At 50.4% G+C, this 12,953-nt stretch overlaps 1 protein-coding gene across 1 annotated transcript in view; it reads left to right on the forward strand.

The window, feature by feature from the left end:
* Gtf3c1 (general transcription factor IIIC subunit 1) overlaps nt 1-12,953 on the forward strand; it is a 69,335-nt gene that overhangs the window by 34,486 nt on the left and 21,896 nt on the right. Inside the window, 12 exon segments of the mRNA XM_028867905.2 lie at nt 1,341-1,494; nt 3,382-3,485; nt 4,224-4,408; nt 4,569-4,838; nt 5,045-5,190; nt 5,978-6,075; nt 6,433-6,529; nt 6,634-6,811; nt 10,385-10,523; nt 10,899-11,034; nt 11,289-11,367; nt 11,504-11,695. Coding sequence (XP_028723738.2) covers nt 1,341-1,494; nt 3,382-3,485; nt 4,224-4,408; nt 4,569-4,838; nt 5,045-5,190; nt 5,978-6,075; nt 6,433-6,529; nt 6,634-6,811; nt 10,385-10,523; nt 10,899-11,034; nt 11,289-11,367; nt 11,504-11,695 — 1,778 coding nt within the window.

Genomic DNA, 12,953 nt, shown 5'->3' on the forward strand with positions numbered 1-12,953 from the left:
GTCTGTGACTACCCCTCTTTACCAGCCACAGAAGGGACTGAAAGGCCTCGGAGCTGCGGCCTGGTTCACCATGTGCATTTTCTGGTGTCCCGTTGTGGTCAGTAGGATGGAGATTTGGTTCCTGTCATTGGGAAAGGTAGAACTTGAGAATTAAAATGCTAGATGTCTGGCCGGGCGGTGGTGGCGCACGCCTTTAATCCCAGCACTCGGGAGGCAGAGCCAGGCGGATCTCTGTGAGTTCGAGGCCAGCCTGGGCTACCAAGTGAGTTCCAGGAGAGGCGCAAAGCTACACAGAGAAACCCTGTCTCGAAAAACCAAAAAAAAAAAAAAAAAAAAAACAAAAACAAAAAAAAAAAATGCTAGATGTCACAGAGCCTGTGCTGACTTTTCTCCTTACCGGTAGCTCTGACAGGTTTGTGAGGGAGTAACTTGAGTGAGGATTTATTTGGGTTCCTGGGTTCTCCATGGTCTCTTGGCTCTATGTGTGTAGTGACAAGACTGTAGCCAGAGAGCTTCTTCACCTCATGACAGCCAAGAGGCAGAGAGGGCAAGGTCTGTCTCCAGTGGCCAGGCCTCACCTTCCAGAACCTCCCAAGATCACCATCTTCTGGGTCCGAGCCTTTGAACCCATGAGTTATAGCCAACATGGCCGAGTCAAACCCTGACACTGGGTAATTGTTAGAGGGAAGGGAAACGGAGACACCTCCAGCAGTGGTACGGAAGAGGCACAGGGAAGAGGAGCTAAGCTGCAGGTCTGCTCTGTGCAGCTCTTGAGGCTACCACTCAGGGCTCTGAGACCAGTGGGGGAACCACTGGGCTGAGGGGCCTCACCCTGCAGTCACAGATGTGGGTTTTCACTCTGTCTCAGGCTGACTGTGAGGGCAGGGGCCACCTTAGATACATCTTCACCTTGGTCCCTTCTGTGCCCTGAGGAGTTTGTCTGGGTGTCCTGATGTCCACATTGGCCTTCCTCTTCTGTGGTTAATGATCTAGAAATATCACAGTGAATCAGAAGATTGAAGAGTGAAAAAGAGTTCAGACCAAGGAACAGTAAGCATGCAGACCTGGTGAAGACAGGTTTCCTTCCTAGCACTGTTTCCCTTCCCTTGTTCCTGTTTATTGTCAGATCACGTGATTTCTAGTGCTGTAGAGCTGCTGTGGGTAGTGGCCTGTCTTCCGCTAATTTGTTTACTCAAGAAAGATGGTATTTCATGTTCCAAGAGGCCCCTATGTGTAGGTGTGAAGAGCTCCTGCAGAGTTTCCCTGGTTCCAGACAGACCTGTTGTGGTTCCTCTATGCCTCTATGTTGAAGTGGGAATGTGTTCTTCTCTGATATCTAGGATTCAGAAGATGATCATGGACCAGGAAAAGCAAGAGGGTGTCTCCACCAAGTGCTGTAAGAAGTCCATTATCCGCTTGGTTCGGAACCTGTCTGAGGAGGGTCTCTTGAGATTGTATCGGACTACGGTCATTCAGGATGGCATCAAGAAGAAGGTAATCTCTTGGGCCTCTCCTGATGCCCACAGAGCCAGCCTCGTGCTCTGGGAAACATTCTGGCCCAGTGTCCCTTGTCATTGTGGCATCTGGATTGATCCTTTGCTGTTAGTGATTGGGACATCACATTACACCTCTTAATCTGGAGGGCAAGGCTCTTACCAACTTCCTGTGGCTGCTGGGAGCAACCACCTGAGCACTAGAGGAGTGCATTGGCCCAGCCTGGAGAGCCTGTTACAGTTAAGCAGGACAGTGTTAGCAATGCAAGAACTTTCTCCACAAAGACATTAGAAGGGAGGTGGCCAGTCTGTGGGGCCAGTCTATTCTGTAGTACTGTGATGGGAGCCGTTGCCATAGTAACTAGCTCAGCAGCTTTGCACACATTTTACAGCATCCATTTTTCAGGGTCAGAGTAATTGGGATGGCACAGCTGGACATGAGGCTGAAAGCAATGGGGCTGTCTTCACAGCCCCTTAATTCCTGACTGGATTTCCATCTCGGCTGTAAAGGAGCCCTGCTTTGATACTTTGTTTCCCTCATAAGTGGGCAAGGTCATTTCTGCTTTCACATGTCTTATTTTATTGAGCTATAGAAAGCAGTACCAAAAAATGACTTAAGAAATAGTTTGCTGTTGCATATCGACAGGACTCGTGGGCTTTTATATCTGCTGAAGTCACTTCAAAATAAAGCCATCAAGTCCCCTTGACCTAGCTCCTTCCTCCACAACTGCCTGTTATGAATCCACTTGAGAAGTGGCAGACAGTCATGTGGCAACCTGTCTCACTGAAGGACATATTGAGGCCCCATCAGCAGGGACATCCATGACTTCAGCAGGTTTTCCAGAAGCTACTCTGTTGGACTTCCTGGGTGTTGCTGTTGAGGGCAACAAACCCTCGCCTAGTTGGGGCCTGAGGAGACTATCTGGCCTCAGGATTGACTTCTCTAGTGCTATTCTAGAAGGCTAGTGACAATCATAGCCTGGGGGAGGGGATGAGGATGTCAGGTCGGTATTTAGGGTCACACAGTCACAGAAATGGAAATGGAGTCTTCAGCTGAGGCTGTTGAAGAATTAGCTGCTGGCCTGGGACAACGGGGCCAATAGGAGCCGCCATCTCTCAGTACTTTTCATTTCTCTGAGAGGTTACCTAACTGGCTCTCATTTGGGTCTCACAAAGAAGTCAGTAGTAGAGGTGGGCATGGGGTTTTCTTTTTACCAGCAAGTATGTTGAGCTGGGACGTGGGGTGGGGCTGCTGCCTGTCCCAGCCCACACAGCTGCTGCCCTTCACTCTGCACTGACAGCACAGGCTTCTCCTGGGTACCCAGTCCATCATGTCTCATCATTCATGGCCTGTCGTGCTCCCCGACCTGTGCCACTTCTGCCAGTACTGAAGTTAATGGCCTGACTCCGTACACACCTGCTACTCACTTCCGGGATTTTAGCCCCGTAGCTCAAGAAACAGTAACCACTGTAACCATTCTGCCTGGATTCCCAGGGAGAGGTAATAAGAAAGCAGCCCTACATCCTCTGCCAGTCATTCAGAGGTGCACTGCCAGGGTCCTAGCAACACACAGCCAAGAGACTGCTCTTCTGCCACACTCGCCTCTCCTGATTAATGTGCAGTCCGGAATCTCAGTGGAGCAGGTGTAGGGAGCTGCTCCAGCTATCAGAAGAGCTGGTGAGCTGGGACAGCCTGGACAGGGAAGCTGCAGGACCAATGACTTAGGGTCCAAGACTTGGTGGCATGGTCCCCAAAGGAGTTCTGATTCCTGCAGGTGAAACAGCAAACTGTCTTTTGCCTCTCTGAATTGTGAGTGTGTTGGAAATCCTGCTATGGATTCAATTCAAACCTGCCCTGCCCTCTGGGATACCCAACCTCTCCCCACAGGTGGATCTGGTCGTGCACCCATCCATGGACCAGAATGACCCTCTTGTGAGAAGTGCCATTGAGCAGGTTCGCTTCCGGATCTCCAACTCAAGCACAGCAAACAGGCAAGTGGAAGAACTCACAGTTAAACTGCCCAGGTCTGTGTTGTAGCCTGCAGCCAGCAGAGCAGCATCCCAAAGGCTTGTATGCATCTGCATGAGATCCTGGGTTTGCTGGCCAGAGGCATCCAATTCTGAACTTCAAGTATTCTTCACTCTAATTTATCATTTTCCTTTTCTTTGGATGGTGCTGGAGATGGGAGCAGGGCCTTGCATACGCTAGGCCAACACTTTCCCACCGACCCACACCACCTGCCCTAATGCTTGTCCATCCGGGAAGTGTAGCCAATCGGAGCACCTCCCATTGCTGCTTCTGTGTAGGAAGCTCAGTCTCATCATGGCATAAGTCACTGCACTTGCTTTCCTGAGGTCTCGCTCACCTTACCCTAAGTGGCTGAATGCACACCAGTGAGGGAGCAAGTTTTTAGGTGGCTAGGTTCCTGGTGGGCGATGGGCCACCCTGGAGGTAGAATCTCAGTGGTTGGTCACAGTTTCTGACCATTTGCCACGAGCTTTTTTGATGTTCCTGGTTGCTGGCATCTGTGTAGTGTCAGGAGACTAGCACACTGGGCTCCTTTCCCTTCTTGCTGGTGAGGGCCCCCATTATTACCTCCATGTTTTAGACACTGTTCACTTGTGCCATCTGCCTGGGCCCGTGATCAGTTGAGTCTGAAACCCCAGGCCTGGCAGATAGGTCTTGTCTTTGCTTCCAACATATTTCTGCACCCCACGTTTGGCCTGCAGGGTTAAAGTTCCACAGACTCCAGCACCCCAAGAGGAGGCAGAAGAGGAAAGCCATGAGCCAGAGGTCCCGAGTGGATCAGCAGACTCTGAACCGAACACATCTTTAAAGTCAGAAAGCGGACGGGTGAAAAAGACGGATGAAAAAATGGGCATAACCCCGCTCAAAAATTATAAACCTGTCATAGGTAAAGAGCAGCTTCACAGTCACAGCTTTGGTCTGCACAGTGGTAGATAAGTCACCTCCCTGGCACCTAGACCCTGCGTAGCCCATGGTAGCTGTAGGATGAACTGGACCAGACACAGTCTGGGGTTGCTCAAGCACTGCCCACACCTTTCTCCCTATAGTTCCTGGACTGGGGCGCTCCATAGGGTTCCTTCCCAAGATGCCCCGCCTTCGGGTGATGCACCTGTTCCTGTGGTACCTGGTCTACGGGCATCCTGCTGGCCACACCGGGGAGCAGCCCACTTACCACAGTGAAAGGAAAGCAGGGAAGCAGGAGTCCAGCAGGCCAGGGGCCCAGCCCGCCTCGGGAGATGACTGGAGCACCTCGGAAGCCAAAGACAGCACAGAAAGCGGTTCCTGGGAGGCAGAAATGGAGCTCTCCACAGAGATAGGTGAGAGCCACCGGCCTGCACCTGGGGGTGGAGGTCGGGGTGTAAGGGGAGACAGAAATAAGTGAGAGCCACAGGCCTGCACCTGGGGGTGTAAGGGGAGACAGAAATAAGTGAGAGCCAGAGGCCTGCACTAGGAGAAGGCAGAGAGAGACAGCTTTCTCCTGAACATGCCGTCTGCTTGGAGATGACTCTTGACTTTTTCCTAGTATATGTGGATGAAATCTCGTGGATGCGCTACGTCCCTCCCATCCCAATCCACAGGGACTTTGGCTTTGGCTGGGCTCTCGTCAGTGACATTCTTCTCTGCCTGCCCCTCTCCATCTTTGTTCAAGTTGTTCAAGTGAGCTACAAGGTACCTGTGACTGGGCCATGTCATATATGTCATATGTGGGGCTAGCGGGGCTGGAAGCCCATACTCACGTGACCCAGTTTGCCCAAGTGATGGATGAGGAAAAGGATGAGTGGATAATGGGTTGGCAGCAAGATGGTCAGTCAAAGGAAACCATTTTAAGTATTTGTTATTCTGCATAGATTAGATTAGAAGTGAGGGAATCAGCTGGGTGGGTGGGTGGGTAGTTATATGTACTTGAGGATGCTTATCATTGGCTAGGCCAGAAGATAAATGATGTGCTGCAACAGCAGACACTTTAGAAGCTTGGTCCAGAAGGAGCGAGTAGAAACTCAAACCTTATCCCTCAGAGTCATTCACTGCTCATGTTTTTGGTATATTTTCTTCTAGGTGTGTGAGTGTGTGTGTGTGTGTGTGTGTGACAATTTAGTAATATTTTCTACTTGGGGCATTGAGGTTCCAGTTCTTGCTTTGGCAGATGAAAGAAATGTTGATGCAGTTATGGTGGGTGTGTGAGTGGACACCTCCAGAAACTTCCCCTTAGGCAAAATCACTGTGCTCGGGATCAGCAGTCATCCTTCCCTGCTGAGAGCGCTCCTCTTGCCTCCTGGAAGGGCTTTAGCAGCTGTGTGCCTCCTTGCAGGCCCAGCGTGTATTGTTGCCCTCTACTGTGTGCTGGGTCAGCTGGGAGGGGAGATACAGAGACCCAAGCCGGAGATGGGGAGGTCATAGTGTTAAGTGCTTTCTCGGGAGCCTTGTGGCTGAACTGAACCTGCAGATGCCTCTGTAGGTGGACAACCTGGAGGATTTTCTAAATGACCCTCTGAAGAAGCACACACTGATCCGCTTCCTCCCCAGGCACATCCGACAGCAGCTCCTGTATAAGAGGTGAGAATAAATCCCAGAAGGTGGGGTCTCATGTTCACTCAATCCTGGGAAGAGAAAAGGCTTGGCCTGCCAGGCTCCACAGCCTCAAGATTCTCGGTAGTTTGTTTACCAAAGACATGAGCTGGTACATTTATTACTTGATTTTAATAAGTAAAAGTTACTGCTAAAGAGTTGCAGCTACTGGAGTGTTTGGGTCTGTTCCCTTGTTGTGTTTACTTTCCAAATTAAGCCCCAAGGTGACTGTAGACCTCAGTGTCCTGGGGGACTGACTGGGTAGGAGAAAGAGCAGCAGCTCACCCCTTCTGGCCTCGGAGCTCTGTGCAGTGTGTGGTAGGGACCAGGTGCCCTCTCTTCTAGGCGGTACGTTTTCTCGGTGGTGGAGAACCTACAGCGCCTGTGCTACATGGGGCTGCTGCAGTTTGGACCCACAGAGAAGTTCCAGGATAAAGACCAGGTAGTGCCTTCCAGCCCAGTGAGGCGGGCCTGATTGTCAACCCACCCCAGGCGTCATGGTGCTGATGCTTGTGTGCCTCGTCTCCTGATGGGCCTCTCCTGCAGGTCTTCGTTTTCCTGAAGAAGAATGCAGTCATTGTCGACACCACCATCTGTGATCCACATTACAACCTGGCCCACAGCAGCCGGCCTTTCGAGAGACGTCTCTATGTCTTGGACTCTATGCAGGATGTGGAAAGCTACTGGTTTGACCTGCAGTGTATCTGCCTCAACACCCCACTAGGTATCCTGGCTTGCTGGGCCCCTTGCTTCTTTTCCCTTTGGTGTGATCATGGATGCAGAGCCAGAAGAGAGCCTGGGGGCCATGGAGTCCATTGTCATTCAGACCACTCCTTAAGTCAGAGTGTCCCTGGGGCTCCTTGTAAAGCACTGTGTCGGGCCTTGAAATGGGAAGCCCCTGCCCCATCCAAGCCCAGGCATTTGATCTGCCCAAGAGCTGCCCCAGTCGGTATTTATGCAGCATCATCCAGGTCATCAGTTCCCTGTCCTCAGGCCACTTGTGTTCTAGGGAGGAGGAGCTCAAGAGAGACCCAGAGTGTGATAAGAGCTGTCAGGACACACAGGGCTCAGAGTCACCTAAGGAGACCACTGCTGAGCTGAGCACTGTATCCTGAGGCCACCGAGGCTGGAGAAGACACAGGCAGGGGAAGTGGCTTGTGCCTTGAGTGTGTCAGGGAGGAGGGAGCATGGCAGCTGAGAGTGGAAGAGGGTTGGGAGCAGACTGGTGGGCTCTGTAGGAAGTGCAGGGTCAGTTGAGAGCAGAAAGAAACCATGGAATGCTTACACACATTGTGTTTGGAAACACCCCACTGCCCTTTGGAGGATGGACTGAGAGTTAGGAGTAGAAGAAGGAGATCAGAAAGGGAGTCCTGTGTGCTGATGACCAAGTGGGAAACTTGTGTGGGTCGACTGTGCTGGGCTCAGCAGTCTCATCCCTGAATGTCTGTCTTCTATGCTGGTCATGGCTGTCTAAGTGACATCTCCCAGAAAGCCTGGTCCACATTTTGTCCCCATCCTGTTTCCTCCCACGATCTCTTTAGCACATCTCCAGAGTATTGTAAAGTGCCATTCTGAAGTGGACATCCTGTCAGTGTACATGGGCAAGAACAGCCCGGGGCTTGGCTTGGGGGGGGGGGGGCTCCTACTACAAAGCCCCACAGTCACCATCAGAGCTTTCTCTCCACGTGAGAGAGACGCTGCTTTGTTTACACCGAGGGACTAGCTGGTGGAGTTACCGAATGCCCACACTGTAGTGTGCCCTCGCTCTCAGGAGCTTTAAGACGTCCAGGCAGATCTTACTTTGGTCTGTTTCAGTGATGCTTTGGGATTCAGAAGTGAGGGAGCTCTTCCTGGGTCTCTAAAGCACTCTAATTCCCCTGTAGCTTATGCCTGTATACAATTTTATGAACCAGTGTGTCATTTGCATCAGCTTCCCGGGCCTGCCAGTTGCATTTTTTGTCCCTCTTAGGTGAGCAGAGATGTCACAGGCTTATTACAGTCATTAATGAGACATCCATTGTCCCTTTCCTCAGCAAACATTTGAGGATCTTCTGCCCCAAATAATGTGGAGAAGCACTGTGTCATAGGATGCAGTTGTGCTGTGAAGTAGGGGTGTCTGAAATCCAGCGTGCGCATAGGTCACCTGGATGGCAGGTTAGAGTGCTGCTTCCTAGGCCCCGTCCAGGGAGGGCATTTGGTTTGTTGTTTGTTTTTAAATTTTATTTAGTAATTTTTGTATACTTTTATTTTTTGAGATTATAATTACATCTTTTCCCCCTTTCCTCCATCCTCTCTCTTGTACCCCACCTCTTACTCTTTCTCAAATTCATGACTACTTTTTCTTTAATTGTTGTTTGGGTGTATGTGTGTGTGCACATGTGTATTCATTCCTGAGTATATAAATATAACGGGCTCGGTTATATGTTACTGTCACGTGTGTGTTCTCAGGCTGATCATTCATATTGGATAACCAAGTTGGGGTGCTCTCCTTCGGGAAGACGCTTTCTCTTCCTCTCAGCACTCCTTAGTTGCCTGTTGTTGTTTGCTTAGGGTGGAGGCCTCCTAAGCTTTCCTCCCCCTCCACGTTAGTGTGGGTATTGGTGCCGTCCTTGTTCAGGTCTTTTATAGGCAGTCATGTTGGTGAGGCTTCATCTCCCAGCCAACTCCTGTTCTCCTGGCTCTTAGTCTTTCTATTCCCTCTTCGACAGTGATCCCTGAGCCTGTGGGGGGGTTGTGCTGTCAGTGGGTCTGATTGGGGTTGGTTGTAGTTTGCAATAATGTTCTCTGTTTAAAAGAGATTCTCCTTGATGAGAAATGAGAACTGTACTCATATGTGATTATATATGGAGAGGTAGAGTGTAGTTAGGGATTCTGTCAGTAAGGAGTGCTTGTAGGTTCTTCTCCAGGGTCTATGACTTCTAGCCCTGGATAGTTAGCTAGGTTTCCAGTACCAGGCATGGTTTCCCGTAAGTCCAGATAGAGAGCTGTTGGTTACTGCCAAGGCATGTGTGCCACTGCTGCACCCTTAGGGTTATCGTGCCAGCTGGTCATTGATGGGCTTCCTAGGCATCAGAGCTGGACGTTTGTATGATGCCTCTTGGTACCATGGAAGCTAGTTCTCGGGGCAGGCTTTCAGATCAAATCTAGCTCAGGACCTCTAGGTCCTGTGTCCAAAGTACATGGTGTCTTCAGCCATAGGGGCTTACCTTCCACCTCTGAGAGGTAACCAAGGGCAACATCAGTAGCCTCAAATGTTTTAGTAGTTTCTTGGACAACACTGGCCAACACCTCAAAAGAGGGCTTCTCATACCTGGTGTTGGGATTTTTGTTAGTCTATAGCTCTTGGAAGGAGCATTGTCAGCCCAGAAAGGATTCTTTCATTTCAACTGTATGTATATGTATACAGACTGAACATGTATGGTAGGTGTTCTTAGATAATTCCTTATAACTTTTTCAGACAACTTTTTTTTTTTTTTTTTTTTTTTTTTTGGTTTTTTCGAGACAGGGTTTCTCTGTGTAGCTTTGCGCCTCTCCTGGAACTCACTTGGTAGCCCAGGCTGGCCTCGAACTCACAGAGATTCGCCTGGCTCTGCCTCCCGAGTGCTGGGATTAAAGGCGCGCGCCACCACCGCCTGGCTTTCAGACAACTTTTATTATACCCTCCTTCCATATTTATCCCCCTCCCCTGCCCTGGTTAACCCCCCCCCCCATTTTTACCATTTCCCCACTTGTACCCTGCTTGTTCTCTCTATTGCTCACCCCCATGATGGTCCTTTTTTTACTTTCAGAGAGGGCATTTTTAACAAATACATTGGTGGGCACCTTTAATATGTACATGACAAGAACGACCTAAGTGTCACACGTCCACTCAAATGGACAGTAGCCCTGTACAAAGTCTTTGCAGTCTCCCTGAGCCTCTCTGTTCCTTGTCTTCTAAACCAAAGCTGTCAGTAGAGTGAAGCTGAGCACAGTCTCTCAGATACCATTCTAGCCAAGAAAAGCTGCCTGAGCGTCCCAGTTTGCTGTACTCACTGGCCAACAAGCCAGTGCCTGAATGACAGCCAACCAGGCAGAGGCTTTCTCTGGTTGCTACTTCCCTCCAGTCCTTAACAGACTGCACCAATAGAGACCTTCACAAGTCCCTGCTGTGGCTCTCACCTTCTTCTCTCTGCTCTCTCCCTACCTCTCTCTGCATAACATTGTGAGAAGGGCTTCACCTGGGACCATGGCTCACTCTCCCTCTGGCTGCCAGCAGCTGGCCAGAAACATGTCACTGAGCCCTGCTTTGGTTGTCCAGGTGTGGTGCGTTGCCCCTGTGCACAGAAGATCTGCCCTGATCAGGGCAGTGACCCAGAAGGCAGCTTGCGGAAGGAGCAGGAGAGCGCCATGGATAAGCACAACCTGGAGCGCAAGTGTGCCATGCTGGAGTACACCACGTACGTACCATCCTGAAGGCCGTGACACCCACCTTTGTGGCCCTAGCCTTGGCTAACAACTTAGGCAGGAAGCCAGAGGCAGCAGTTTGGTTGCCATGGACAATGTCTGGCCCTACTAGACATGTTTCTAAACATAACTTTTTCTGAAATTTATGTCAGAATTTAGAAGCTGGCAACTTCACATGAGAATCAGACTTCTTGATTTCTGAAAATTAACAGCTTCCCAGCCTTATAGCCCTCCGAGCTCTTTCTTTCTGCCTGCTCATTACTGTCTCAGGAAAGTGAACACTATCACACATACACACAGGTTCTCCCGCTCAACATGCAGGCTCTTAACTTACAAGGAGGGCTCTTTTTCTATTTGCCTTGTCTCAGGGGGAGCCGAGAAGTTGTGGATGAAGGCTTAGTCCCCGGAGATGGGCTGGGAGCTGCTGGGCTGGATTCTAGCTTCTATGCACACCTGAAGCGCAACTGGGTCTGGACCAGCTACATTATCAACAAAGCCAGAAAGGTAGGCTCCTGGGGACACTCCACCCCTGCACCTGGAGCCATCATCACTGTTGCTAAGAGGGGACACTGGCCTAGAGTTTGCTTTCCCATTGGTTTCTGGCTTGCACTGTCATGGGTTTGGGTGCTCCTTTTTAGAGACACACAGAAAGTCTGGTGGCATAATGCCTCCAGGAGGGAGGGCACGTGCAGGAACTGAATGACTGTAGAGACCCATGGAAGTTCACAGCTCACCCCAGTGCTGTGCTTACCTTTCAGAACAACACCCCCGAGAATGGGCTCACAGGAAGACTCCAGACGTTCCTGTCTAAGCGCCCAATGCCTCTTGGATCCGGAGGTGTGTGTGCTGAGCGTCCACACTAAACAGTGCCAACTATGAGGCTAGTTCCAGCCACCACCACCGTGGATTCTGCTGACCTCTGTGGCCTCTACAGGGGCTATGCCAAGCAATTGTATCCTCTGATTATTTCTAGGCAGTGGCCGTTTGCCACTCTGGACAGAGGGGAGAGCTGATACCGAGCTCTGTGCTGACAAGGAGGAACAGTTTGAACTGGACCGAGAACCTACCCCTGGCAGGAACCGTAAAGTGCGTGGTGGGAAGAGCCAGAAGCGGAAGCGGCTGAAGAAGGAGCCTATCATCAGAAAGATCAAGCGAAGAAGGAGAGGTACCTGGGGGTGTTCGTGACCTTATCGTTGTATGTCCATGGCCCATGGCAGTATTGCCTCCACAGGGCCTGGGTGCATCCTGCAAAGTGTCCATTTCCCCAGTCTGTAGCCCTGACTTGCTGTGTCCATAGCCCATCTAAGAATGAACCATTTCTCCAGTTTTCTCTGGCTGTGTGCTTTGCCAGCCTTTCTCTTTATCCACCTTCTGATTTCATCCTACCTGGAAAATCTTCCTAGCAAGATCCTTTCTCTCTTGGTTTGCCTTTGAGTGTCTGTCTCTGCTCATCTGGCCAAGCATCTGTTGAAGAGTATTTAGGAGGAAGCTGGGAATCATTTAAACCTGCACTGTTCCTTCAGAACTAGCACAGCCCTCCTTGGCGCTTTCTCATCTTGTTTTTCATCTGAACTGTACTTCTAATGGAAGTGAGCGCCGAGGGGACTGTTCCCTAAGTAGGCCGTATGTTTTAACATCAACCATGGCTGCAGATTTTTCATAGAAAAGTGCTTAAGCAGGAACCTACTTTATTGGTTTGTTGCTGGCATTCATAATAAACATCCCATCACTTGACATAGCCCTCAACTTAGCCTGTTCCAGATACATGAAAGACCAGGATATAGAGCAGTATTCCTCGAAGGGAAAGTGCAGTGGCTGGTGTGTATGTGGATCCTGACCCAGCGCTCCCACAGTGTGGCTGTGATGGTGCAGTCAGCTGCTCCTTGTTACATAGCTGGCGTCTGTACTGTTGTGATTGTCGTCACTGACAATACCTGTGCCAACCACTTCCAGGAGGAAGGATATATTGACTCACCGTGTGAGGGGTTTGGTCCATGGTCTGTTTCTGGGCTGATGAGGCAGAGCTTCATGGCAGGGGCGTGTGGTAGAGAGTGGCTCACTTTCAGGAGGCAGAGATGCTGGGCACACCCAGAGGCACGCTTTCCTGTTGCTCTCAGGGGCTTCTCCACCAAGTGGCAGTCAAGGTCTGCCTCAAGGTGGGCTTTGCAGGAGGTCTCTTTGTGCTGTTCTTTTAATAGTTTTGCACTTACCTATGTATATGTATATGTATATAGGGTTCTAAAATACAGGTTGTTACGAACCACTTTACGTGCTGAGCCATTTTTACCTTGCTGACCCCAGGACAAGTTTTTATACTGTGTTTTTGGTCTTCAAGACAGCCCTAGAGCATAGGCCTTGCCATCCCTGTAGTGTGTAAGAATCTACATGCACCCTGAGGTCACAGGCACACAGATACTGGGGGG

This window comes from Peromyscus leucopus, chromosome 1 (genome assembly GCF_004664715.2).
Source record: "Peromyscus leucopus breed LL Stock chromosome 1, UCI_PerLeu_2.1, whole genome shotgun sequence".
In the NCBI taxonomy this organism is placed as follows: Eukaryota; Metazoa; Chordata; class Mammalia; order Rodentia; family Cricetidae; genus Peromyscus; species Peromyscus leucopus.